This window comes from Canis lupus, chromosome 9 (genome assembly GCF_011100685.1).
Source record: "Canis lupus familiaris isolate Mischka breed German Shepherd chromosome 9, alternate assembly UU_Cfam_GSD_1.0, whole genome shotgun sequence".
Taxonomy (NCBI): domain Eukaryota; kingdom Metazoa; phylum Chordata; class Mammalia; order Carnivora; family Canidae; genus Canis; species Canis lupus.
The window spans coordinates 35580711-35608648 of record NC_049230.1 but is presented as its reverse complement, the minus strand read 5'-3'; the positions used below and the strand labels follow the sequence as shown (position 1 = coordinate 35608648).

Below are 27938 nucleotides of genomic sequence, written 5' to 3'. Positions count from 1 at the left end.
TATAGCTTGGTGCACAGACACACATGCACCTGTATTAGCTCTACCCCCAAAATTAAAAAGTTCTGTTTTATACATCTCTGAAGTACCTTGAATGGCATTCCTTTGGAAATACCTAATTTCCAAATTTACCTTTCAAATTATATTTTATAGTACCTAATACATAAAATATCTGTTCCAGGCAGACTGATCTGCATCATATTCTCTTTACTTCTTCTGTCTTCTGCTTTTCATATTTCACTTTCTTCTCCTCTACCAAATTCCTGTTAACCTCCATTTGAAATGTATTTTATTATGAACTTTTAGCAGTGATTGTGATAGTTGTATGTGTGTATCTGTGTTTATATATTTTTCTTTGAGGACAGTAATAGACAACATAAGCTACTACTAAGAGACAACATAAGCTAACACTTTTTAGACTCTTAAATTTTTTTCACTGTCTGTGGGTTTCAGTAATTATATCTGTTAATTAAAGTCAGGCATACTATTTCTAAGGCCCTCTGAGTTATAAAACTTTGAAATTTTTGATATGCTATTTTCTTGAATAAAGTTGGGAGTCAAATTAATCTTCCCAAACCATACTTCCTTATCTTCCCAGTTCTTCTACTTCATCTAAGAATTTTGTATTTTTGCCATTGTAGTGACCCTCTTTGTTGTGATAGTACAATATGATCAGGTAAGAAAAATCATTCAGTTATGAAAGAAAATTATATTTTTATAAAAGTATTTAATCACTATATGCCTTGACATCCTATTAGTGTTTTGTGTTAATGTTGTCCATTAATGGGGATGCCTGGGTGGCTTGGTGGTTGAGTGTCTGCCTTTGGCTCAAGGCGTGATCCCGGTGTTCCGAGATTGAGTCCCACATTGGGGTCCCTGTGGGGAGCCAGCTTCTCCCTCTGCCTGTGTGTCTCTACCTCTCCCTGTGTGTCTCTCATGAATAAATAAAAAAATATATTGTCCACTAATGGTTAACTTTATTAAAAGTGAATGGTTAAACCAAAAGTAATCAACACAAGCCTATTCTAAAATTATATAGAAATTCGAAGGATCTACAATAGTCAAATCAATCTGGAAAAAGGTCAGTGATCTACTCTAAATATATAGTAACCTAGAACGTATGTCTTGGGGCAAATATAGTTATAGATGGATGGAATACAATCCAGAAATTGATCACATGCACATGGTCACTTGATATTTGATCAAAATAGTAAGTAGTTCAACGTGGATAGTATTGTGTCAGCAAATGGTGCTAGAAAAACTAGGATACCTACTTGGGAAAAAATAAACTTTTACTAAACACCATACACAAAAATTGAGTCTGATCACAGACTTAATTTAAAAGCTCAAAACAAACCATAAAATTAGCCTTTATTAAATTAAGGACCTGGGGAAAGATATGGTTAAGAAAATGAAGTGGGATACCATGAACTGGGAGAAAATATCACATAAGTATATAGTCATATATCATATACATAAATATATATTAAGGAAAAGAGAAAACAATTAAAAATGGGCAAAAGAAAAAAAATGGGCAAAAGATATGAACAATCATGTCACAAAAGAAAATATGCAAATAGCTATTTAATACATGAAAAGCTGATCAACATCACTGATCACCAAGGAATATGGCATACTAAAACTATAAGAAATCACCAAATACTCACTGAAGTGATTAAAATTTTAGAGCACTGATAGTAACAAATGCTAATGAGTTATGGAGCTCATGGGAAAGTTAAAATAATACACCATTTTGGATAAACATTTTCAGTTTTTTTTTAAATCAAGTTAAAATATACATATGAGCCAGCAGTTCTACTCCTAAATATTCACATAGGAAAAATAAAAACATACGTTCACACAGAAACTTGTTCTTAAATATTACTAGGAGTTTGTTTCACAATAGTCAAAAACTAGAAATAACTGAATGGTTATATAAATTATCATATATCTATATAATGGAATACTGCCCAGTAATAACAAATAAATGAATATAGTACTGTTAGTCACAGCAGTAGGTTTAACAAGATACTGTGCAAATCCATTTATATGAAATTCTGAAGTAGGCAATATCAATTCATAATGATAGAAAGCCAATCAGTTGTTGTGTGAGGCCCCGCAATAGGGAGGGGATGGATACAAAGGGAATTTTTTCACATGTGCTCTATTTTGATGATGCCAGTAGCATAGGTGTATAAATTTGTCAGACTCATCAAGCTGTATTAAAATGAGTACATTTATTATAAAATATATAGCAATAAAGGTTAATAAAGTTTAAAAACTATTTTGGCATCTGACAAAAATATATTCAACCACTTGGAAAAATAAAAATATGCATAGACACACACCACTTTCCTATACGTCTCATGGATGAAAAGACTTGAAAATAATGGTTATTAGAATATTTAAGATGAAAACCCACTAAATATGGTCAAAGATAACTTCAGAATCCTAAATATTAAATGATGCAAAGTGAAAGAAAAATTAATTATTCAAATGAAGATGTTAGGACATTTAACTTGAAACTCCTACAAAAGCAGGAAGATAGAAATAGTAAGTTATTAAATAAGTGAGCTAGAAAATCAATTCTTGATTTTAGATTTTCCCACATGGAACAAATGGGTTATCTGTTATGGATATATGCAGCTTTAGGAAGGGATAAAATGAATCATGCCATTGTGTGTTTGACAGTGTGTACTTCAGTGCTCTTAACCATAATTTTGAGCTTAAATTTAAGAAAGACTTAATATATCCGGGGCCACAAATGTAGAAGAATACAGCAATGTGTTTGATTTCAACATCTTCGAGCAGCTTAAGAAATATACTAACATTGATGCTGCCCACAGGGAAATTTTGAGACCATTGTTTTCAAGTATTCACATCCAGTTTAAAGATTTTATTAATCAGACTTTCATAGGCTATTATTGTGGTTTTATGTGATTTGAAGACCTAAAAGATTTCAATCAGTACTAGGGTTCTGTTTCTTTGCTTTTATGTTTACAAATTTAACTAGTAACTTTAAAAGATAATTAAATAATTTTAAAAGTTTAATCTGTACAGGTATTGATGAAGGAGTGCTAAATTCACAAGAATTTATATCAAAATGTAAAATAGTTTTCTGAGTGGTGTATTTTGAATTCCTGTGATGATTTCTGTTTGGCCCAGCATATCAGTGTTTACATCTCTTTTTTGGAAGAGAGTGTGAATAGCTGGTAATTTGTTTTCCAGTTCGTATGTGTGCACGTGATCAAGAACCATACAGTTAGAGAGGTGTTATAAATAGGATCTGGTAAAAAGACATACCTACTCATGTTTCCAAGATTTTATAGCATATGCCCGGTGGAGGTTTGCTACTCTTTAATTTTGCCTTTTGGGCTAACCAGCTGACGCCCAGTTGAAAAGATTTATGTTCTTATGAGGCCGCAAAAGCCTTAATGTTCAGTCTCTAGCTGCCTCAAGTTTTGGAGAACGCCATGTACCATCAGCAGCTTCAGACCCCACCCTCTAATGCTAACGCTCATCTATCAAACTTGAGGCTGAGAGTGAGGGAGAGGAAGCTTCCAGATAAACACACAGCAGCGCCTAAACAGCTAATCACTCTAAGCTTCCGCTTCCAGGCCCTATAATTAGAAGTCCTTCTTTTCCTTGTATTCCCAGATGACGCAAATGCTTTTTGTGGCTTGGCACCTCATTTGGGGCGTGGGTTTAGTTTATGGCCAGGCTAGAGTCTGGTTTAGTCTTCTGATGCTGCATAAATAGTTCTCAAGCCACAGTCTACTCTGTTCGAGTTTTTCCTTTTATGTGTATCAGCTTTTTAACTTGTTTTCTAGAAAAAAAAAAAAGCTTGTCATTTCTCCCAACAGAATGTGCAAAAGAGGAAATTATAAATTAAAAGAAAGCGCACGATTGTATAGTACTATCCTAGTTATTTATTTCTTCCTTCCCTCTCTACTCTTTCTTTTTTACTATTTTAAAATCTGTCAAAAAAAGGTAAGCTCATTGGTGGATTATAGAAGCTACATTTACATGGGGAGGTAGAAAAAGAAAACTTTTCTTAAAAAAAGCTTGTATTTATTTGAGAGAGAGAGATTGAGAGCGCAAGTGCAGGTCAGGGCAAAGGCAGAGAGAGAAGCAGACTCCTCACTGAGCAGAGAACCCACGTGTGGGACTCAATCCCAGGACCCCAAGATCATGACCTGAGCTGAAGGCAGCTGCTTAACTGACTGAGCCACCTAGGTGCCTCAAAAGAAAACTTTTGAGATAGGACACACAGAAAATAATAAAGATAAAATTTCAGTGGCCTATTTCTCAAAAAATCTGAATTTGTTTTACATATTAGGAACTAGACAGATGTTAACGTCAGTTTGAAAAGCTAGATGGAGGGATCCCTGGTGGCTCAGTGGTTTAGCACCTGCCTTTGGCCCAGAGAGTGATTCTGGAGTCAGGGGATCAAGTCCCACATAAGGCACCCTGCATGGATCCTGCTTCTCCCTCTGCCTGTGTCTCTGCCTCTCTCTCTCTCCCCGTGTGTCTCTCTCATGAATGAATAAATAAAATCTTAAAAAAAAAAAAAAGCTAGGAGCATGTAGAAAAATGTTCATTTATAATTATCATTCACATATGAAACAATAATTATCTTGATTTGACTATTAGGGTCATGTATTGGAGTGCTTATTATGAGTGAAATATTGATATAATTCTAAAAGAAATGAAGTTTATCTTCAGTAGGTGAGTCATAAATTTATAAGTTCATGATTTTCCTGTCAGAATTTCCATTGAATTGTTTCTCCTGTGCAGAAAATAATTTTGTTGTGGGAAAGTGAAATCAGAACAGAGTAGCAGAATTGTAATAATTCAGACTTAGTATAACTCAGCAAAAAGTAGGAGTGAAGAAATATTGTCCACAAAAGGACAACTAAGCATTCATGCCCAACCTTAGAAATTTATTGTTTGGATAACAATAATATGGAAAGAATATAAAGTATGTCAATGACCTCATCACCATCGCTAGGTACAGAGAGGCAAGGCTATATAAACCATACACATTTGAAGTAGATCTCAATAAATGACACTTTTCATTATGTAAAATGTTGTCTCTTAGAAATAGGACACTGGCATCAAGTTTATTTTTTAGCTTAACATAGTGACTAGAGCTGTTCCTTATATTAGCCAAGTAGATAGCAAACTCACGTACACTTTTTTTTTTCCACATACACTTTTCTTTTTCTTTTTCTTTTTTTAAATTTTTATTTATTTATGATAGTCACAGAGAGAGAGAGAGAGAGAGAGGCAGAGACACAGGCAGAGGGAGAAGCAGGCTCCATGCACCGGGAGCCCGACGTGGGATTCGATCCAGGGTCTCCAGGATCGTGCCCTGGGCCAAAGGCAGGTGCCAAACCGTTGCGCCACCCAGGGATCCCACACTTTTCTTTCCATTTCAGATTCCTACCTTATCTTCCCACTAATGCTTAATATTCTTTCACATCTCTATTTTCGACTGAGAAAGGCTTAAGAGTTAAAAAATGTGATTCTGCTTTTGGCCTAGCAGAGTAAGCTAATAGACCATTCTTCCCACAGAAAACAAATATAAATTCTGGACAAAATATAAACAAATATGCACAAATTTACATATGTGTATTATAGTTCCTGAAACAACTGACAGAAACTTAACATAAAGAGAGAGATTTAAAAAAGCTAATAGAAAAATTGAAAATGGATATTAAGACAATAAAAACAAGGAAACCATCAGAAAAATAATGAAAAATAATATAACAGTAGCTGTAAACTCAACCCTACCAGTAAGTTAGGCTAAATGTGGATAAACTACTACAAATACCAATTAAAAGTCCAGAATTGGATTAAAAAAAAAACCAACAAATTAGACCTCAGTTATTGTCTAAAACAGTCATTTTAAATACAATTATATTGATTATAAAAGTGAAAGAATGCAAAAGTATGTACCTTGCATGCACCAATCAGAAGAAAGCTGAGTGATGATATCAGTATTGGAAAAAGGAGACTTCAGAACAAGGAAAATACCAGGGTTAAAATGGTACATCATGATAAAGGAGTTTACCAATAAGTCCTCATAATCGTAAATGTGTATGGGCTTTAAAAAAAGGGTCTAAAATTTTGTGAAAAAAGTAAATGTATCCACAATTACACTTGGGGATGTTCAGTTCTATTCAGTGGTAGAACAAGAAAGCAGGCAACCAGTTAGTAAGGATATTGAAGATCCTAACAACTATCAATAAACTTGAATTAACTGATTATTTATTTATTTATTTATTTATTTATTTATTTATTTATTTATTTAAAGATTTTTTTTGTTCATGAGAAACACAGAGAGGCAGAGACAGAGGCAGAGGGAGAAGCAGGCTCCATGCAGGGAGCTGATGATGTGGGACTCAATCCCGAGACCGTGGGATCATGCCCTGAGCCAAAGATAGATGCCCAACTGCTGAGCCACCCAGGCATCCCTTAACTGACCTTTATAACACTCCAGGTATTCAAACGTATGTGGAACAGGCACTGCAATCTAGTCTCAGATATAAACAAGGTTTAACATATTCCTCGTCATCATGAAATTAAACTAAAAATAAATATGTGGAAGATACCTGAAAAATACCCAAATACTTGGAAAAACTGAACAACATATTAAATAGCCCATGAGTAAAGAGGAAATATCTAGAAAACATTTAGAACTGAATGCAAAAGACAGTATAAAAAATTTGGAATTCATTCCATTTTAAAGCAGATTTATACGGAAATTTATACCAATATATGCTTACTTTGAAAAAGAAGAAAGTTCCTGAAATAGTAACCTAAGCTTCCACCTTAAGGAAGTTGAAAAAAGGGGCTCCTTCATGGCTCAATTGGTTAGGTTAAGCATCTGCCTTTGGCTCAGGTCATGATCCTGAGTTCCTGGGATGGAACCCCATGTTGGGCTCGCTGCTCAGTGGTAAGTCTGCCTCTCTCTCTTTCCCTCTCCCTCTGCACCCCCCTCCTTGCTCATGCTCTCTCTCTCCTCTTTCAAATAAATAAATAAAATATTAAAAAGAAAAAAAGGAAAACCAGTAACATCCAAGATAGATTTCCTTGTAAACATCTAGGTAGAATGACCAAGAGAAAAAAGAGAGAAGACAAATTGTTGATAATCTCATTGAAAACGTGGATATCACCAAAGACCTTACAGATAAGGATAAAAGCCATTTCCTTGAGTTACAGATTGTAATTCACCCAAGAAGAACATTAAAATTAAATCCCCAAATTTTCCATTTTAAAGTAATAAAATTTAAATTACAAAGAAATTTAAAAGATTTAAAAGTGTTCAACAACAACAAAAAAGGCCCACATGGTTTCACTGGCAAATTCCACTGAACATCTAAGTAAGAAATAATAGCAGTTTCCCTCAATCTATTCAGGAAAATAAGAGTATAAGGAAAATTTCACAACAGGACCAGCTTTATCCTGATTCTGAAAACAGACATACACCTGATTAGAAACCTACAAACAAACAAACAAAACAAGCAAAAAAATAAACCTACAAACAGATATTCCTCAGGAATATATCATGAAAAATTTAAGACATTAGCTAATTGAATCTGATGGCATATAATAAAGGATTTTGACCAAGTGGAGTTTATTCTAGGAATGCAACATTTGATAATCATTCATTAGTAAAAATTCACCATATTAACTGAGTAAAGAAGAAAAACCACATAATCATCTCACAGGTAGACGAAATTCAACATTCATTCATTATAAAAACTCTGAACAAAAAGGAGTAGAAAGGAACATCTTTAACTTGATAGAGGGCATTTATTTAAAAAATCCTATAACTAACATCATACTTAAAGATTGAATGCTTTCTCCTAAAATTTGGGAGGCATAAAATTAAGATTTTATTTATTTATTCATGAAAGACACAGAGAGAGGCGGAGAGAGAAGCAGGCTCCATGCAGGGAGCCCGACGTGGGACTCAATCCCTGGCTCCAGGATCACACCCCGGGCTGAAGGTGGCGCTAAACCGCTGAGCCACCCAGGGATCCCATGAATATTGCTTCTCACCAGTCCTGTTTTCCTTTGCAAATGTAGTAAGTGAAGAAAAAGAAAAAAAAAAAATAAAGGGATGTAGTTTGGAAAGGAAGAAATATGTCTACTCACGTACTCCATGATACTCTGTAAAGAAAATCCCACGTTATCTACAAAGAGCCAAAACAAAACAAAAACAAAACCCACACTTCCTAGGACTGGCAGAATACAACAGATGTCACTTATATCTCTAATACCAGCAGAGAAAACTTGATAATTGATGTAAAATAGAGAGTACTATTTATAATGGATCTAAGAAAATACATTTACAATTTGCTGAATAAGAAAAAAAAAGTCAAAGACATACCAAGAAATATGAAGTGTTCATAGGTCTGAAGACTCAATATTGTTAAGAAGTCCATCATCCTCAAATTGATTTATAGACTTAATATAATCCTCCCCCCAAAAAATCCTAGGAATTTTTTTATATAAAAAATCTGATTCTGTGTTTGGAAAGGAATTGGAATAGCCAAAATAATGTTGAAAAGGTTCTTACCTGATTTCACAATTTACTATAAAGTTACAGTAGTCAAGAAAGTATGGTATTAATGAAAGTATAGATGCAGAAATTGATGGACTAGAATAATACTTCTAGAAAAAAAACTATGCAGATGCAGCCAGTTGATTGTTGGAAGTTGACAATGGATAAAAAATAAAGGATAAAGAATTTAGTGGATAAAGAATAGCCTCTTCAAAAAATCTTGCTGGAACAATTGGACATCATCTGCAAAAGTTAATTTGTGTGATACCTTGTACTTCTTACAAAAATTAACTCAAAATTAATGATAGACCTATGTAAAATATAAAGCTATGACGTTTTGACAAGAAAACAAAATATTTGTGACCATGGATTAGGCAAAGAATTCCTAGCTGTAGCATTGCATCAAAATTAAAAACTTGTTCTGTGAGATGCTGTAGGCAGTTTGGGTAAATGTTATGCCAGGGTAGAGGCACATTTTGAACTGGTGAATTAAATAGGGTATTATTAGATTGAAACTTAAAATTCAGCTTTTGAGAAATGGTTAAAAGTGAGAGCAGGTTTTAGTTCCATGGAGAGAAGTCATTTTCACATTTTTTATTATCAGATTTGTTGTTTTAAAATGCTTGTGAACTCTCTGTAAAACTTTCTCTTACAGTCATACAGGAACATCCGAAAACTTTCACATCTGGTGCCCCCACTGTGTTTGTATCCTGATGTGGAGTGAAAGTTTTGTGTTCATACAGGAAAGAGATGCTATGTTTTTTTTTTTTTTTAATTGGGGGAAGTTTTTTTTTACATCTTTGGTAATTTTTTTCCTTTGGTAATACTTTAAAACATAAAGAATTCTTTGTGAAACTATTTCATCCACGTACATAATTGTTTTCATTTTTACTCTCTTTTTGGTGTATCCTTCAGGAATGCTTCTAGTCACAACAGACACCCTTGGCCATGACTTTCACGTTTTCCAAATTCTGACTCATCCTTGGTCTTCATCACAAAGTGCTGTCCATCATCTATATACTCTTCACAGGGGAGAAACTGAAGCCAAAGTAAGTTGTATATTTTTTAGAAGGTGTGTGTGTGTGTGTGTGTGTGTGTGTGTGTGTGTGTGTAATATGACATCTAATTTAGCTGATTACTTACGTCCTATTGGAGCTTAATGTTAGTGTTAGTGAGAACATAATATTTATTCTATTTTGACCCAATAAATACATAAGCAGTAGGTGAAGAAGTCAATGAACTTAATAAAACAAGTTCTATTTATTTTTCTCCTTCTACCCTATACCATTTGCTCCCCTGGCACGCACCCTGTCATCATCCATTGGCTATCTTTCTAGGTCTTTTTATGTGTGTTTTGGTTCTGTGTACATGTATACATGCACATGCACACACACATTCATGTAAACACATATTCATGCATACACAGAAATAATTGACTATATGGATATATATGGATATAATTGACTATATGACTGTGGATAATATTCAGTGGTGTACAGGAGTGAGTTCACAGTGGCTAGTAAGAATGAGTTGTGTACATTTGTACCCACTTCTGGATGTAGTGACATTACATTGGCATGAAATCATCTGTAGTAGGAGTGTTTATATAATAGAAATTGGCAAACACAAATCAGAACTTTTTTTCTTATGGAACCAGCTTTTAATATTTAGCAACACATCACTGTGCATGCATGTATGGGCACTATTTTTTTTCTTATGGAGCCAGTTTTTAACATTTAGCAACACATCACTGTGCATGCATGTATACACATATCATGCAACATACATACACACACACGCACATAACTTACTAAGCATTTGTATGGGGTACTATGATAATTGCTTTTACACATACTCTTAATATCACTTGGTATATACTTGAGATAGCTTAATAGGCTAATATCCCAGCTATTCATTCTTTTGTTTCCCAGAGCCTGTGGTTCTGAATTTACCAGTATACTACTATAGATACTTTATCCTGAGAGATAGTTCATTGACCCATCATCATTTATTGTCTAGTCCATCCTTTTCCAACAGGCTAAAATGCTGTTTATCATAAGTTTCCATTAAAATTTTGTATAATAGAATGAAGCATCTTAAATATATAGAAATCCATTAATTTATAATGAGACTTACAAAGGAAGTATTGGACATAACTGTATGTTGCTTGTTTATCAACTCATTACCTTGAAAATTGATTATTAAAGCATTTACCTTGTCTTTCTTGTATCAATTTAATAAGATAACTGATAGTTGATGAGGGAAAGTTTTTCTTTATGGAAGGGTTCCAGTATTAAAAATGTTAGAATTTAGATTTAGTGTGGTGATCATTTTGTAATATATACACCTATTGAATCATTATTTTGTACACCTGAAACTAATATAATGTTATATGTCACTTATACCTCAATTAAAATAGGTCAAAATTTTAAGAATCACCATTGTTGCTACCCCTAATGAAACAATGGATATAGACAGTAATCTGTATTTGGTTTTCGCTGATGAGTCTTAACATTACCAAAGTGGAATAGTGAGATCTCATGTACTTCCTGATTTGATGTAATAGGATGTATATGATATCATCTATGAAATATTTCTGCCCAGTACTCTAAGTTAAACCTGAATCTAATTCAGCCCCTAGATATAATTAGTACTTTACATAAAAGACTGAGATAGGATAGTTAAACAATACCATGAGAATGCCACTAGCCAAATCTAAAATGTGGGAAATTCTTCGTTAAAAATGCGACCTGAGGATCCCTGGGTGGCTCAGCAGTTTAGCGCCTACCTTGGGCTCAGGGGGTGATCCTGGAGTCCCGGGATCAAGTCCTGCATCGGGTTCCCTGCATGGAGCCTGCTTTCCCTCTGTCTGTGTCTCTGCCTCTCTCTCTTTCTCTCTCTCTCTCTCTCTCTGTCTCTCTCATGAATAAATAAAATCTTTAAAAAAAATGCGACCTGAGTTTTAAAAAGTTTTTACTTAAATTCCATTTAGTTAGCATACAGTGTAATATTAGTTTCAGGTATAGAATTCAGAACTTATATGTAACACCTGGTGTTTATCACAAGTGCCCCCCCCTTAAAATCCCCATCACCCATTTAACCCATCCCCTCACATGCCTCCCCTCTGGTAAATGTCATTTTTTTCCCTATAGTTAAGAATCTGTTTCTTGGTTTGCCTGTCCCCTCAATCCATGTTCATTTGTTTTATTTCTTAAATTCCACATATGAGTGAAATCATATGGTATTTGTCTTTCTCTGACTTATTTCACTTAGCATAACACTCTCTAGCTTCATCTACCTTATTGCAAATTGCAAGATTTCATTCTTTTTTTATGACTGAGTAGTATCCCATTGTGTAAATATACTATATCTTCTTCATTCATCAGTCAATGGACATTTGAGCTCTTTCCATAATGGGGGCTATTGTTGATATTGGTGCTACAAACATTGAGATGCATGTGTCCCTTGGAATCAGCATCTTTTGGGTAAATACCCAGTAGTGTAATTGCTGGATGGAAGGTGGTTCTATTTTTAACTTTTTGAGGACCCTCCATATTGTTTTCCATTGTGACTGAACCACTTTGCATTTCCACCAACAGTGCAGGAGAATTCCCCTTTCTCCGCATCCTCATCCACACCTGTTGTTTCCTGTGTTGTTAATTTTAGCCATTCAGACACGTGCGAGGTGGTATCTCATTGTAGTTTTGATTTGTATTTCCCTAATGTTGAATGATGTTGAGCATCTTTTCATGTGTATGCCTTCCTTGGAGAAATGTCTATTCATGCCTTCTGCCCATTTTTTAACTGGATTATTTGTTTTTTGGGGTATTGAGTTTTATAAGTTCTTTATAGATTTTGGATAATAATCCTTTATCAGATATGTCATTTGCAAATATCTTCTCCCCTTCCAAAGGTTGCCTTTTAGTTTTGTCAAGTGTTTCCTTTGTTGTGCAGAAGGTTTTTTATCTTTTTCCTTTACCAAATTTTTTTTCAAATTTTTGCTTAAATTCTAGTTAGTTAACATATAGGGTAATATTGGTTTCAGCAGTAGAATTTAGTGATTCATCACTTACACACAACACCCAGTGCTCAACACAAGTGCCCCCTTTAATACTCCTTACCCAGAAGATTTTTATCTTGACGAAGTCCCAATGCCTCGTTTTTGCTTCCCTTGCCTGAGGAGACATATCTAGTAAGAAGTTGCTGTGGCCAATGTCATAGTGGTTACTGCCTCTGCTCTCCTTTAGGATTTTGATGGTTTCCTGTCTCATATTTAAGTCTTTCATATATTTTGAATTTATTTTTGTATATAGTGTAAGAAAGTGGTCCAGTTTCATTCTTTTGCATGTATAATTTTTCTAACACCACTTGTTGAGGAGACTGTCTTTTTTTCCACTGGATACTCTTTCCTGCTTTGCCGAAGATTAATTGACTGTATAGCTATGGGTTAATTTCTGGGTTTTCTAGTGACCTGATTCTTAAAACAAAAAGAGCTAACCCTTCAACTACATAGGTTTGAACTGCACAGGTTCATTCATGTGGGTTTATTTTGATAAGTACTATAAACGTATTTTATCTTTCTTCTGATTTTTCTCTTTATTTGTTTTTAAGTTTTTATTTTAGTAACCCAGTGCTCATCATGACAAATGGATTCCTTAGTCCCCATCATGTATTTCACCTATCCTGCCACCTCCCCTCTGGTAGCCATCAGTTTGTTCTTTATAGTCAAGAGCCTGTTTCTTGGTTTGCCTCTCTCTATTTTTTTTCCCTATGATCATTTGCTTTGTTTCTTAAGTTTCACAGATGAGTGAAATCATATGGTATTTGTCTTTTTCAGACCGACTTATTTCACCTAGCATTATATTATCTAGCTTCATCCACAATGTTGCAAATGACAAAATTTCATTCTTTTTTATGACTGAATTATATTCAACTCTGTATGTTTGTGTGTTTCACATCTTTTTCATTTGTTCATCAGTTGATGGACACTTGGGCTGCTTCCATATCTTGTCTATTGTAAATAGTGCTGCAATAAACATAGGGGTGCATGTAGTAGCCCTTTGAATTAATGTTTTTGTATTCTTTGGGTAAATAACCAGTAGTGCAATTGTTGGATGGTAAGGTGGTTCTGTTTTTAAATTTTTGAGGAACCTCTGTACTATTCTCCAGAGTGGCTGCACCAGTTTGCATCCCTACCAACAGTATAAGAGGGTTCCTTTTGTCCGCATCCTCGCCAACATCTGTTGTTTTTTGCATTTTTTTATTTTAGCCATTTTAACAGGTGTGAGGTGATATCTCATTGTAGTTTTATTTGTATTTCCCTAATGTTGAGTGATGTTGAGTAACTTTACATGTGTCTCTTGGCCATCTGTCTGACTTCTTTGGGGAAATGTCTTTCATGTCTTCTGCCCAATTTTTAATTACATTATTTGGGAGTTTTTTTGGATGTTGAGTTGTATAAATTCTCCATATATTCTGGATACTAACTTTTTTTCAGATGTATCATTTGCAAATATCTTCTCCTATTCAGTTGCAAATATCTTCTCCTATTCAGTCTTTTAGTTTTGTTGATTATTTCCTTCACTGTGCAGAAGTCTTTTATTTTGCTATGGTTCCAGTAGTTTATTTTTGCTTTTATTTCCCTTGCGTCAGGAGACATATCTAGAGAAGTAAATGTCTGTGCTCTCTTCTAGAATCTTTATGGTTTCAGGTTTCACATTTAGGTCTTTATTCAATTTTGAGTTTATTTTTGTGCATGGTCTAGTTTCATTCTTTGCATGTTGGTTTTCCCAACACCATTTGATGAAGAGACTGTCTTTTTCCCATTGGATATTCTTTCCTGCTCTGTCAAAGATTAATTGACCTTATTGTTGTGGGTTCATTTCTGGGTTTTCTACTCTGTTTCATTGATCTATGTGTCTATTTTTGTGCCAGTATCATACTGTTTTAATTACTATAGCTTTGTAGCATAACTTGAAATCTGGAATTGTGATACCATCAGCTTTGGTTTTCCTTTATAAGATTGTTTCACTGTTTGAGGTCTTTGTGGTTCCATACAAATATTAGGATTATTTGTTCTAGGTCTATGCAAGATGCTGCTGGTGTTTTAATAGGGGTTGCATTAAATGTGTAAATGGCTTTGGGCAGTATGGACATTTTAACAATATTTGTTCTTTCAATCTATGAGCATAGAATGTCTTTCCATTGTCTATGTCATCTTCAGTTTCTTTAATTGATGTTTTATGGTTTTCAGAGTACAAATCTTTCACTTCCTTGGTTAAGTTTTCTCCTAGGTATTTTATTATCTTTGGTGCACTTGTAAATGGGATTGCTTTCTTAATTTTTCTTTCTCTTGCTTCATTTTTAGTGTATAGAAATGCAACGGTTTTCTATACATAGCTTTTTGTATCCTGCGACCTCACTGGATTTGTCAGTTCTAGTAGCTTTTTGGTAGTGTCTTTGGGTTTTCTATATATAATATCATGTCATCTGCAAATATTGAAAGTTTTATTTCTTCCTTACCAACACGGATGCCTTTTATTCCTTTTTGTTGTCTGATTGCTGTGGCTACAACCTCCAGTTACTATGTTGGATAAAAGTGGTGAGAGTGGATGTCCTTGTCTTCTTTCTTACCTTAAGGAAAAAGCTTTCAGTTTTTCACCATTGTGTTGATGTTGGCTGTGAGTTTTTCATATGTGACCTTTATTTTATTGAGATATGGGTACACCTACTTTGCAGAGGGTTTTAATCATGAATGAAAGCTGTACTTTGTCAAATGCTTTTTCTGCATCTATGGAAATGATCATATGGTTTTTATCATTCCTCTTGTTGATGTGTTATATCACATTGACTGATTTTTAAATTTCTTTTCCTTGCCTAATTTCTCTGACTAAGACTCCCAGTAGCATATTGAAAAAAAGTGGTGAGAATGAACATCTTTGTTTTGTTCTTGATCTTAGAGGAAAAGCTTTTAGCTGGTTACTGTTGAGTGTGATGTTAGGTGTGGGCTTGTCATAGATGTACTTTATTATGTTGAGGTACATTTCCTTTATACTCATTTTGTTGAGAGTTTCTATCATGAATAGATGGTGAATATTTTCAAATGCTTTTTCCATATCTATTGAGATGATCATATGATTTTTATCCTTCATTTTGTTAATGTGGTGTGGGTCTCGGTCAGCATCTAGATGGTGGCTGATTGGAAGCTGGTCTCTCAGGCAGTAGCTTTTAAAATATGAAAATGTATCTCTTTTAAGGATAGTCTAGGAGAGGAACATTTAGTTTACTGCTTCTGTTCTATGCCTTGGGTAGAAATCCTTTTAATCTATGTAAATATCCCATTTTCCCCCCCAAATTTGTAACATTTCTTTTATTTATATATATCATTTGGTTAATAGATTCATATTTGAATCATTGGGTTATATTCATTCAATATCTATTTATTTTAATGCTCAGAATATCCCAGATTTGGCCAATTGGCACCTGTCAACTTGACATTTGTGTCCTTTGACATATCTCCATTTTTCTCTGACAATATCCTTACCTTCTAGCACAACTAAACTTGCTTATTCTTATTTTGGTTACTGTTCATTTTTTTCTTTTGTAGGTAAGTTTCTAATCAGATGAGCATTTTAGGTGAAGATTCAATATTTCACAGTGCTGCTGGTACATTTTACTTCCTTTTTAAAAAAAAAAATATTTATTTATTTATTTATTTAAGAAATAGAGAAGGGTTGGGGAGGACCAGAGGGAGAGGGAGTGAGAAACTCAAGCAGACTCCACACTGAGCATAGAGCCTGACCCAAGGCTGGATTTCAGGACCCTGAGACCACCACCTGAACCAAAACCAACAGTCAGATGCTAAATCCTCTGTGTCACCCAGGTGTCCCCACATTTTATTTCTTAATTCTGATTTTATAAAACCTGTTCTGTCCCCACCCATCACTGGTATGCCCTACTTCAGCTATAACCTCCTAGAATTTTAATATTTTAAATACTTATACTTTTTTTGGTTACACCTTTTTTTTTTTGGTAACTCATTTGTATTAGCATTGTTTATTATTTAATTACCTATTCATCCAGCCTGGAAATAGAGATCATGCTTAACCTTCTTGGTATCTGTCTTCCTTAGAACAGTGCCCTGTAGATGGGCAAATGTTATAGGTATAAATATTTGCTGCTGCCAGTGCTATGCCTATTTAACATGTAGGGAAACCAAATAGAAATTATTAAAATTATTTTGTTCTGTGTCACACCTTGTAATTTAGGAGATTGGGAATTTCTAAACGTCAAATATTAAGATCCAAGGAAACTCAATTAATGACCATAAAATTAATTTCTGTAATCTTCTACTGAAAATTATTTTGAAAAATATATAAAATTTAGCACTGATTATGAAATCTATATGGCATATGATCTATCTAACTGTCTTTGAGTACTTCAAAATCATGTCATTCTGGATTCTTCCAAAAACCCTGAGGGTACTTTAATCAGGCAAGGGAAAAAACTCAAGTATGTGGATCTAATTATGTTGAATTAAGTTGTTTTGTGATCTATAACTTGGGATATCCTCTGCATCTGACAGTAATTTTCCTCATAAGGCACATATGCAGTTAGAAAAATATTCCTAGTTTTCAACAGGAATGAATATATATATATATATATATATATATATATATATATATATATATAGTGAGACCTTACAATATTTGTTAATATACTTCTATAATGCCATACTCAAGCAGATAAAAGTCATTTTAGTACTTAACATGCTAATTTTGGTAAATGGTCAACTTGCTTCAGAACATTTACACATGTGCAAAAAATAACGTGTTTTTTTTTTTGGAATAGTCCTATAAAATGGTAAGATTATAGGTTTAATTCTCAATGGCAAAAATAATCTAGCTATTTAATATTAATGGGTAGTAGTTAATGGTCTGTTCAGATAGAATCAGGTAATTTTAGTATGACTATGTCCAGATATGCCTACTTAGATTTATATTGAAATTCAAATTTTGCGAGATTATCTGTATTTTTTTTTAATCAAACCTGGCAGTCCTAGGTATAACCTTATAGTCTTAATTTTTGTCAACTCTTCTTCCCCCAAAACATTAGTTTTACTGAAACATAATTCCTATAAAATTCATATTTAAAATGTACATTTCAGTGGGTTTTTTTAGTAGTTAGTGTATTTAGTATATATATTTACAGAGCTATGCAAACATCACCAGTATCTACTTTTAGAACATTTTTATAACAAACTTTTTGTCGATTAGCAGTCACTCATCATTCCCCAGCCCTGACTTCAATTTGTACTTGGATGTACTTGGATTCTATTACCAAGGACAAATTCTCTATTTTCTTAGGCTTCTATTTACTCATCTATAAAATGGAGACAAAAACTATTTCATAGCATTTACTTCAGGAAATGCCAGAAATAATATATGTAAAATGTGTCTTACTGTGCTTAGTAAAACATCTGGCACAGTAAATGACAGAGTTAATATGAGGACCTCCACAGTAAGAGGGAGAGATTGATGGGAAGAGGGTGGAGGACGAGGATGCTAAGCTCTCCTTGTCTTAAGGGTACAACTAGGTAACACTCAAATCAGCATAAATAACCTAGAGTAGTAGAGGGACTGGATTTACCTTTCTACCTGAAACAAAGAAAGAACAATTTTTTAGACAGTACATAAAGCCATGAAGGATGGTGATCCTTGAGAAATGGGAAACAAATAAGAAAAACCCCGATTGCCCCAGCTTACTGCCTTGATACAGTTTTCAGCCTGTGGTGCAGGAAGGAGGAGTCCAAGTGGAGCCTTGATAGACTCCCTCTGTTGATGAGGTATTGCTAAGAATGAGGAGGTGAAGATCATAGAGTTCTCAAGACAGAGTGCCAGAGAGATAAAAGCTGCAGAGAGAACCTACTCAGATCTGCAGAAGAAATCTGAGACAATGGAAAGAACCATCATCATACCAGAAAGGAAGAAAGTAAAACTGTATTTATTTAAAGATGATATGATTGTGTAGAAAATCGAATGGATTCTATAAAAATAGAAAAATGAATTTAATTAAGTTTCAGGGTATTAGATCAATACATGGAAGTCAGTTGTACCTCTATATGCTAGGAACAAACAATAGATTATTGATCATTTAAAAAAGAGAGGTAAAAAAATAGTGTGTAATGTGTACTTACCGAGTGTAAGACATGTACTCATAAAACATGGCTGAGAGTATGGATGTAAATAAATGGAGTGTTAAACCATATTTTGGGGTTGGAATGCTTAATATTGTTAGGATTTCAGTTCTCTCCAAATTGATCTGTATATTCACTGCAATCTCCATCAAAGCCCGGCAGGATAAAAAACAAACAAAGATAGTAAAATTGGGGAGAGTAGAAATTGACAAGCTACTTCTAAAATTCATATGTAAATACATAGGGCTTATAATGCCAAAAGAAAAACAAATTTGGAGAGATATTGCTACCTAGTATCAAGATCTACTGAAACTACAGTGATCAATAGGGAATCCAGGAACTTTACCATACATAGGGACAATTGATTTTTGGCAAAGGAGCAAAATAAGAAAGGCTAGTCTTTTCGACAATGGTAATGGACCACTTGGGTATTTATGTGCAAAAAAAATGAGCGTCAATCCTTATACAAAAATGAACTCAAATGGGATCAGATTTAATGTGAACCTAGTATTATAAAGCTTTTAGAAGAAAACAGAGAAGAAACCTTTCGTGACTTAGGTTAGACACAGATTTCTCATAGGTGCTTTAATAGCAAAATCCTTGAAATTGATAAATTAGAGTCCATTAAAACAAAACATATCTGCTCTTTGAGACACACTGGTAATAGAATGAAAAGGCACAAATTGTCTTGTATCTACCACATCTTTTAAGGAACTCTCAAAAGTCAGTGAATTGGAGGAACTGGTTTTCTCCCACATTGGTATTGGGAACGTGAAATGGTACAGCCACTCGGGAAAATAGTTTAGAAGTTTCTTAATGGGCAGCCCCCGTGGTTCAGTGGTTTAGCGCCGCCTTCAACCCGGGGTGTGATCCTGGAGACCCGGGATCCATTCCCATGTCGGGCTCCCTGCATGGAGCCTGCTTCTCCCTCTGCCTGTGTCTTTGCCTCTCTCTCTCTCCCTCCCTCTCTGTCTCTCATGAATTTATTTACTTTTTTTTCTTAAGATTTACTTCTCTTTTTTTTTTTTTTTTAAGATTTTATTTATTCATTCATGAGAGACAGAGAGAGGCAGAGACACAGGCAGAGGACAAAGCAGGCTCTATGCAGGGAGCCTGATGTAGGACTGGATCCCTGGTCTCCAGGATCACGCCCTGGGCTGAAGGCGGTGCTAAACCGCTGAGCCACCTGGGCTGCCCTCTCTCATGAATTAAAAAAAAAAAAAAAAAAAAAAAACTTAACATATACTTTATACCACTACCACTCAGCAACCCCAGTCCTGAGCAGTCCGCAATATGGAATTCACGTTCTTCTGGATATCCACATTTACTATATATTTTTTCCTATGGTTTTCATGACAAATTACCATGAAAGCAGGGGGGCTTAAAATAAGAGAAATTTATTTTCCCATAGTCCTGGGGGCCAGACATTCAAAATCAAAGTGTTGGCAAGGCCAAACTTCGAACCTCTAAGCAGAATCTGTTCTTTCCCTTCTCCAGCTTCCAGTGACTGTCAACATTCCTTGCCTTACAGCCATATATATCACTCTATCCTTTGCCTCTGTGGTCACATTTCCTCCTCTTCTTCTCCTGTGTATTGTATAGGAAATAATGTGAATACATTTAGTACTTACACTGATAATTCAAGATGAACTCTCAAGATCTATAAATCAATCATGTTTTGGTATGGTTGCTCTTTGGATCTATAATGTATTATATGCAGGTTCGAGAGATTAGGATCAGAATATATCTGGTTTTTTTTTTTTTTTTGAGCCACTGTTTACCTCAGTACAGTCTGCCCTCTGATCCCTCAAATTCAGGATCATCCCATGTGCAAAATACATTTACCCCATACCAACATCTCTAAAAGTCTTGGTGCTTGGCAGCATCTGCTCTAAGTCTAAAATCTCTTGAAAATATCATTAACCCAGAAGCTCCAGTCTCATCATCTAAATCATCCAAATCAGGTATGACTGAAACTGCATATGATCTATCCTGGGGCAAAATTCCTCTTGATCTGTGTGGAAAGGGAGGAAATAAAGAAAATGAGGCAGAAAAAATTATAGAAAGAAATATGGAAAGCCTCCCAAATTTGTTGAAAGATGTAATTTAAATCTTCAAAAGAGACTAGCAAAGACCAAATAGGACTGAATATGACAAAACCCCAGTTTTAGAACATCACAGATAACTTTCTGAAAACCAAAGGAAAGAGCAAATCTTGAATGTAGCCAGAGGAAAAGAACACATTGTATACAGGGAAATGGCTTCTCATCAGAAACCATGGAAGTAGTTTCAAGGACTGAAGGAAAAAAAATACAGATTATCAAAGATTCTCCATCCAGCAATAGTATCATTCAAGGATGAAGGAGCGAGAAACAAGATGAGTGCATTCACAATAAAAATTCTGCTAAAGGGAAATGATGCCAGAGCAAACTTAGATATTGTAGAATTAATGAAATATCTGAGAAATGGTCAGTTTCTAATTAGAAAGGATGATTTTTTCTATCAATTTTCTTTTTAAAAAAATTTAAATACAATTAGCCAACATATAGTACATGATTAGTTTCAGATACAGAGTTCAGTAATTCATCAGTTGTATATAACACACAGTGCTTATCACATGCCCTCCTTAATGACCATCATCCAATTACCCCCTCCATTTTAAATTTATTTAAAAATATATAGGAATGTTAAAATTGTAACATTTATGCATAAGAAATGTTAGTTATTTTCTGGCAATTATATTGTGTGTATATGTAATACATATAAGTATAGCATAATGGACCTATAGTGCTGAAGTGAGGGTAGATACTCTACTGTTTGAGAGTTGAACATGCTGTACCTAAAAAGACAATAGTTGAACATGCTGTACCTAAAAAGACAATAATTCAGTTAACATGGAATTCTATTTTTTTTAAAGATTTTATTTATTCATTCACGAGAGACACACAGAGAGAGGGCAGAGACATAGGCAGAGGGAGAAGCAGGCTCCACATAGGGAGCCCAAATTGGGACTTGATCCCAGGACTCCGGGATCACCTCCTGAGCCAAAGGCAGACCTTCAGCCACTGAGCCATCCAGGCATCCCTTAACATAAAATGCTTAGTTCAGAAGTAGGCAGAAAAGGAGGAATAGAGGTTCAAGAAATAGGATAAACAAAAACCAATTATTAAATTGTAACATCAAAATCCCACCATAATATAATATATTAAATATTAATGTATTCTAATCTAAAGGAATTGTCTATTAGAGATTTATTTTGCATTTAGAGACATTAATATAATGATAGTAAAAGCATGTTAAAAGATATGTCATGAAAATAATAAACACTAATGTTGAAAATTTGGCCATATTTATATCAAGTAAAAGAGGTTAGGACAAGGCCTATTTCTAGAGATAGTTCATAATGTTCAAGAGCCAAATTATGAGGAAGATTTAAGTATGTATGCATCTAAAACTGAGTTTGACAACACTTTCTTAATATTTAATAGGACAAATAGGGTGAAAAAGGTCAAATATCTGAGAACCCATATCAACCATATTGTTTTAATAGGTAAACAACTAAACTACAGTATGGTTATGTATATACTGTATATTACATATATATAGCATATTATTTATAATAGTATATTTGTGTATATATTATAATATACTACACTATAACACACCTGCAGTATATTTATGCTTTTCAACTATGACAATCACATATACTTTGAGTGGTTATAAAACAGCAGATAATGAATGGATGGGATGTAAACCCCAGACAGACATTTATTATTGATGGATTAGTTGAGAATCACTGTGCAGAACAGGCAGTACAGGCTTTATGAACAGCTTGATTCTAGTCCTTCCCATCAGAGGATGGAATCTTACCTTGGATAGGAGTGACCCAGGTTATTCAGTTACTAGTCATGATTTGTTTGTACAGCTCTTAGCCCTAAAAAGGGGGACATCTGCAATCTGCCAGTATGTAGTCTTCTTCATGGCAAACCAAAGTAGGTTTGGCCAGGCCATTGGCAGCTGCCCAAGTGCCAGCAGTATTGTTTAAAGCAGGGTCAGCAAACTTCTCTGTTAAGGGCTAGGAGTAAATATTTAAACTCTGCATTGTATATATTCTCTCTATTCACCTTTGCCATCGTAGTACAAAAACATCTTAGATAATACAAAAACAAGTGGATTGACTGTCCCATAACTATAGTGACCCCCCCCCCCCCCCCCCCCCCCCCCCCCCGCTATGAAAAGAAGTAACAGCTTTCCATTATCCTACTGTGCTGCTTGGTCTTTACTTCATTTGTCCCAGCAAAGTTTTTCCTGTGGTTGTACAGCTGGACACCAGCAGCTTTCATCTTAGCCAAGCCATCAGGGAATCAGGTAAAGGTGCTTAAAGGAAGTTCTGTGAATCAAGGGCTATTGAACCAGTGGAATTGCTTTAGGCAGTAGAGTAGCTAATAAAGTAGCTGTAAAAACAAGATGTTTCTAGGGCCAGGCTGGAACATACTCTGGAACATACCATTTCCATTTGATTATTAGCAAGCTCTGTTGGGCCCTTAACACCGTGTTCATCATCAGATTTGAGATGACCCAACCCAGTGTTGGTCTGGAAAATCCCAAGGCCTCATGGGTCAGTTCATGTACTAAGAACTTAATAGCCAGTTAGTAGCTACCATCTGAAAAAGGGAGTGTATTTGGTTGTGGGATCAGGCAGATGGCGATGTTGTACTGGTATAACACCTCTGAGGACTTAAGCGGCCATTAAGTCATTACCTAACTTTCCTACCGGGATTCTGTTATTTATATTGTGTAACGTGGGAAAGAACTGGAAGCCTAGTAGGTGGTCTGCTCTGCGCTCTTCCCATGATCATTTTGGTCTACGTGGCAGAGGATATACCTCTGACACTTACAAGCATGTCAGTAAAATAAATTAAGCCATTAATAACAGGTACACATTCATCAATGGAAGCACAACAGTAGTACTCCTACCAAGTGACTTTAACTTTTCCTCCCTGCTGCACACTTTGCTTCATTCCAAGGTGTCTCCCCCCGCCGCCTTACAAGGATATGGACTACTTTTCCCTACAGGAGAACACGGACTAATGTACTTAATGTGCACATGTCAGTTGCTCCATTGACAACTGCCAGGCGATCACATTATATCCTCTATCTTGTTGGCAGAGGACGCTAGCCTGCAGATACTATGGGGACAGCCAGGACTGGTGGCCTTTTTCTCACTTGGACAAGTGATTATTCCCAGTGTTGTGCCACTTCTTTCCCCATACATGCCAGCATCCAGTGAGTGTCCAGGCATAAGCACCCCTTTTTTTCTGCCCACTCCCTCAACCTGACCAAGATTCACCTTGGCATTTTGGGTACCCCTCATCCTTGTTACCACTAGAGTTCAGATTACAGCAAGAGCCAGTTTAGCATTGCTTGGCTCTGTGGTATTTGTAACTCATCATACTCCCTTTTTTTAGTTCAGATTTTTATTGAAATAATTGTAGATTCATATGGATTTGTAAGAAATAGTACTAAGAGAGCCCACGTGTGCTTGACCCAGTTTATCTCAATGGGTAACATTTTACAAAAATAGAGTATATCACAACCAGGATATTAACATTGTTACAGTCCCTGATCTTTTTCACATTTCACTGATTTACTTGTATTCATATGTGCATTTGTGTGTCTGTGTGGAAATAAGTATATATGTGTGTGTTTAGGTCCATGCAATTTAATCACACGTGTAGGTTTGTGTAGGATACTGAACAGTTTCCTCACACTGCTCTTTCATAAGTAGACCTAACTCACACATTCTGTTTACAATTTACTCAGACCATTTACAGTCTTGGGCTATTATGAGTATGTTATGTGAACATAGTTTTCATTTCTTTGGCGTAGATGCCCAAGGGTGTAGTTATTGGTTCAGATGATAATTTCATGCTGCTTATTGGCATTAGGTCATTTAAAAATTTTTGGCATGTACAAGAGTGCAAAACATGTAAGAATCTTTCCATAAATCCGTACTGAATAAATGAATGATTTTGAAGAATTGAGAGGGGGAGGGATGGGCAGATAGGACAGAGGGTATGTGTGGATTATCCATCTTAACACATTTCTATTCTAAGCAACTCATTCCCAAGCAAACTTTTATTGCCATTAACCTTGTTGTGATAGAATTACAGCATTTTAAATGAATGTATCTATGAGTTTTGAAGGATAAAAATTATTGAAATGTTGTGTTGGGAATGTCTCTTGAACTTGTATATTCTTAAATAACTTCTTTTATATATTTTCCTATGAGTTTTCATTAAATACAACATCATCTGAGGGCTTAGACCTTGGCCAGTTAGTTTTTGCTCTTTGGGACTTGTCTTTATGGCTTTGGTTGCCATTCTCACAGGCTTCTGAAACTATAATACTCTTGGATTATAGACTTTTTATCCAAATACTGTCTTCTTTTGGGTCAAGCCACAGGACATTTTCATCATCCCAGAAAATTTCCTTATAGGTTTTTTTTCAGTCTTCTCCATCTGTCTTGCCCAAGGCAATCATTGCTATTACTTTATTTTTTTAAAGATGTCTTTTTATGCTTTCAAACATTTGATATGGAATTAGGGGGACTGTCATTTTTGGTCACTTTATTTTCTGGGTCTGTATTACAGACTTGAGGTCAGTATCAGAGTCATTATCTGAGTGTTCTGAAACTGCAAATTTCTTGGTCATGTTTCTCTCTCCTCCCAGTACCTACCAATCATAATCCTGAAGGTGGGACCAACTTATTTGCACTTCTTACAAGTACCTTTGGTGCTTCTTTTCACACTTAAGTTTGAGGAACTTTGCTTTAGTTTTTAGGATGTTAAAATAACCCTATTCTTTCAGGTGCCTGGGTGGCTCAGTTAGTTAAGCATCTGACTCTTAATTTTGGCTCAGGTCATGATCTCAGGGTTGTGAGATCGAGCCCTGCATCAGGCTCTGCTCTGGGTGTGGAGCCTGCTTGGGGTTTTACCTCTCCCTCTGCCCTTTCCTCACCCTCCCTCTCTCTTTCCCTCTCAAAAAAAATAATAATAACTCTATACTTTGATCATTGTTATTAGTTAATTGGGTTTTGATGAAAAATTTGAGGTATAAACTGATTAATGCTGATTTAAATGCTTTAAAATGCTGATTTCTATCCTAGATGCTTAAATGGGGTACTACTTAAGTCTAGTGCTCAAATACTCTTGTGTTATATGTAATTTAGTTTAACCTGTTTTGTGAATTAAATATATGTTTGGGGTGGGGTTTTTTAGCTTTTGATAAAATGGATATAATTGTTCTGTATGAGCATATGTCTGCTATACTAGATTTGGTTGTTCCAAATATTGTTTTGGAATATTAAATCTACAAAATACTTTAAAAAAGGATAATTCAGTTTGTTAACAAAGTATTTGTATAAATTAGAATTACTGGAATATAGCTACAATATATTTTAAGGAACAAATATATTAGCTTTCTAGAGGCCTAATGGTTTCTGATACCCAGATTTTACATCATTACAATAAAAAACAAGTGTGAGATGTTATCAATATTTCAAATAATACAGGAACTATTTAATGAACAATAAATTATATAACCTAATATAAATTTGCAAACTAATTAAACATTCTGTATTTTAAAAATTCATATCTCATCAGTTAAGAATCCTGACATTTGTATTCTTAAAAGCTCTAAATTGATAACAGTGAGTGTCTAATGAGGATTCCTAGACTAGGTACTCTGCTTGATTTTTTTCTATCATTTTATGCCACACTTCTTTGTTGAATGGAGGGAAACTTAATAAGAACATTGGTTATATGTTTACCCATTTTATATTGTAATCACTCATTTACCCCAACCCCAGATGTGAAGTGAGTCAGCATGGGCACAGATAAAATGCTAGCTTAGGCTTCTTAGCAGCTGCTTATCTTCTTCTGAGCATAGAACAATAGAGACATATCAAAGAACTAACTGACCCTTCAGTGAAACCACAAACTATAAAAAGAGGCTATAGAACTTCCCTGTAAGTGAACTAACTACTTAGTTTTTCCATTTTTTTTAAATAACAGCTTTATTGAGACATAATTCACATGCATAAAGTTCACTTTTTTAAAGTGTACAATTTAGTGGTTTTTGGTATACAGACTTGTATATCAATCACTACTATTTAATGCCAGAACATTTTCATCACTAGAAAGAAACCTGGTACCCATGAGCAGCCACTTTCCCTTCCCTTCTCCCTGGTCCATGGCAGTTGTTAACCTCTTTTCTGTTTCTTTCTCTTGGTTGGCTTATTCTGTCCATTTCATATAAGTGGAATCATATAATAGGTAGCCTTTTCTGTCTGCTTTCATTTTACATATTGTTTTCAAAGTTCATTCATGTTGTAGCACATATCAGAACTTTATTACTTTCTGTAGCTGAATAATATTCCCTGTATCTATAGACCACATTTTTTGCATTTATTAGTTGATAAACATAGGAGTTGTTTTCACTTTTGAACTCTACTGCTGTGAACATTAGTATGCAGGTTTCTGTTTTGAACATACATTTCCAATTTTCTTGGGTATCTAAGGATGAAAGTCTGTGTTTAACTTTTAGAGGACTTTCACGTGGCTGCACCATTTTCTTTTTTCCCAACAGTGTATGAGAGTTCAAGTTTTTCCACATCCTCATCAACACTTATTTTATCTTTTTCTTTTTTTTTTTTAAAGATTTTATTTATTTTTTCATGAGAGAGAGAGAGAGAGAGAGAGAGAGAGAGGCACAGACACAGGCAGAGGGATAAGCAGGCTCCATGCAGGGAGCCTGACGTAGGACTCGATCCCGGGTCTCCAGGCTCACACCTTGGGCTGAAGGCGGCGCTAAACCGCTGAGCCACAGGGGCTGCCCCTCTTTTTCTTTTTTTAATGATCATTCTTTTCAGTATGAAGTCGTATCTCATTGTATTTTTTATTTATATTTCTCTAATGACTAATAATATTTAGCACAAACATCTTCATATGCTCTCTCTTTTTTTAAGATTTCATTTATTTATTCATGAGACACAGAGAGAGGCAGAGACATAGAGGGAGAAGCAGGCTCCCTGCAGGGAGCCCGATGGGAACTTGATCCCAGGACCTCAGGATCATGACCTGAAAGCAGACGCTCAACCGCTGAGCCACC

The 27938-nt window shown here is 35.1% G+C and overlaps 1 protein-coding gene across 11 annotated transcripts in view; it reads left to right on the top strand.

The window, feature by feature from the left end:
- BCAS3 (BCAS3 microtubule associated cell migration factor) overlaps positions 1–27938 on the top strand; it is a 591905-nt gene that overhangs the window by 202556 nt on the left and 361411 nt on the right. For all 11 annotated transcript variants that reach the window (XR_005364629.1, XM_038547981.1, XM_038547978.1 and 8 more), the window contains exon 14: positions 9488–9621. Coding sequence is in view for 10 of the 11 variants with exons in the window: in XM_038547981.1 (XP_038403909.1) it covers positions 9488–9621 (134 nt within the window). In the remaining variant the exon portion in view is untranslated. The remainder of the gene's footprint in view (positions 1–9487; positions 9622–27938) is intronic.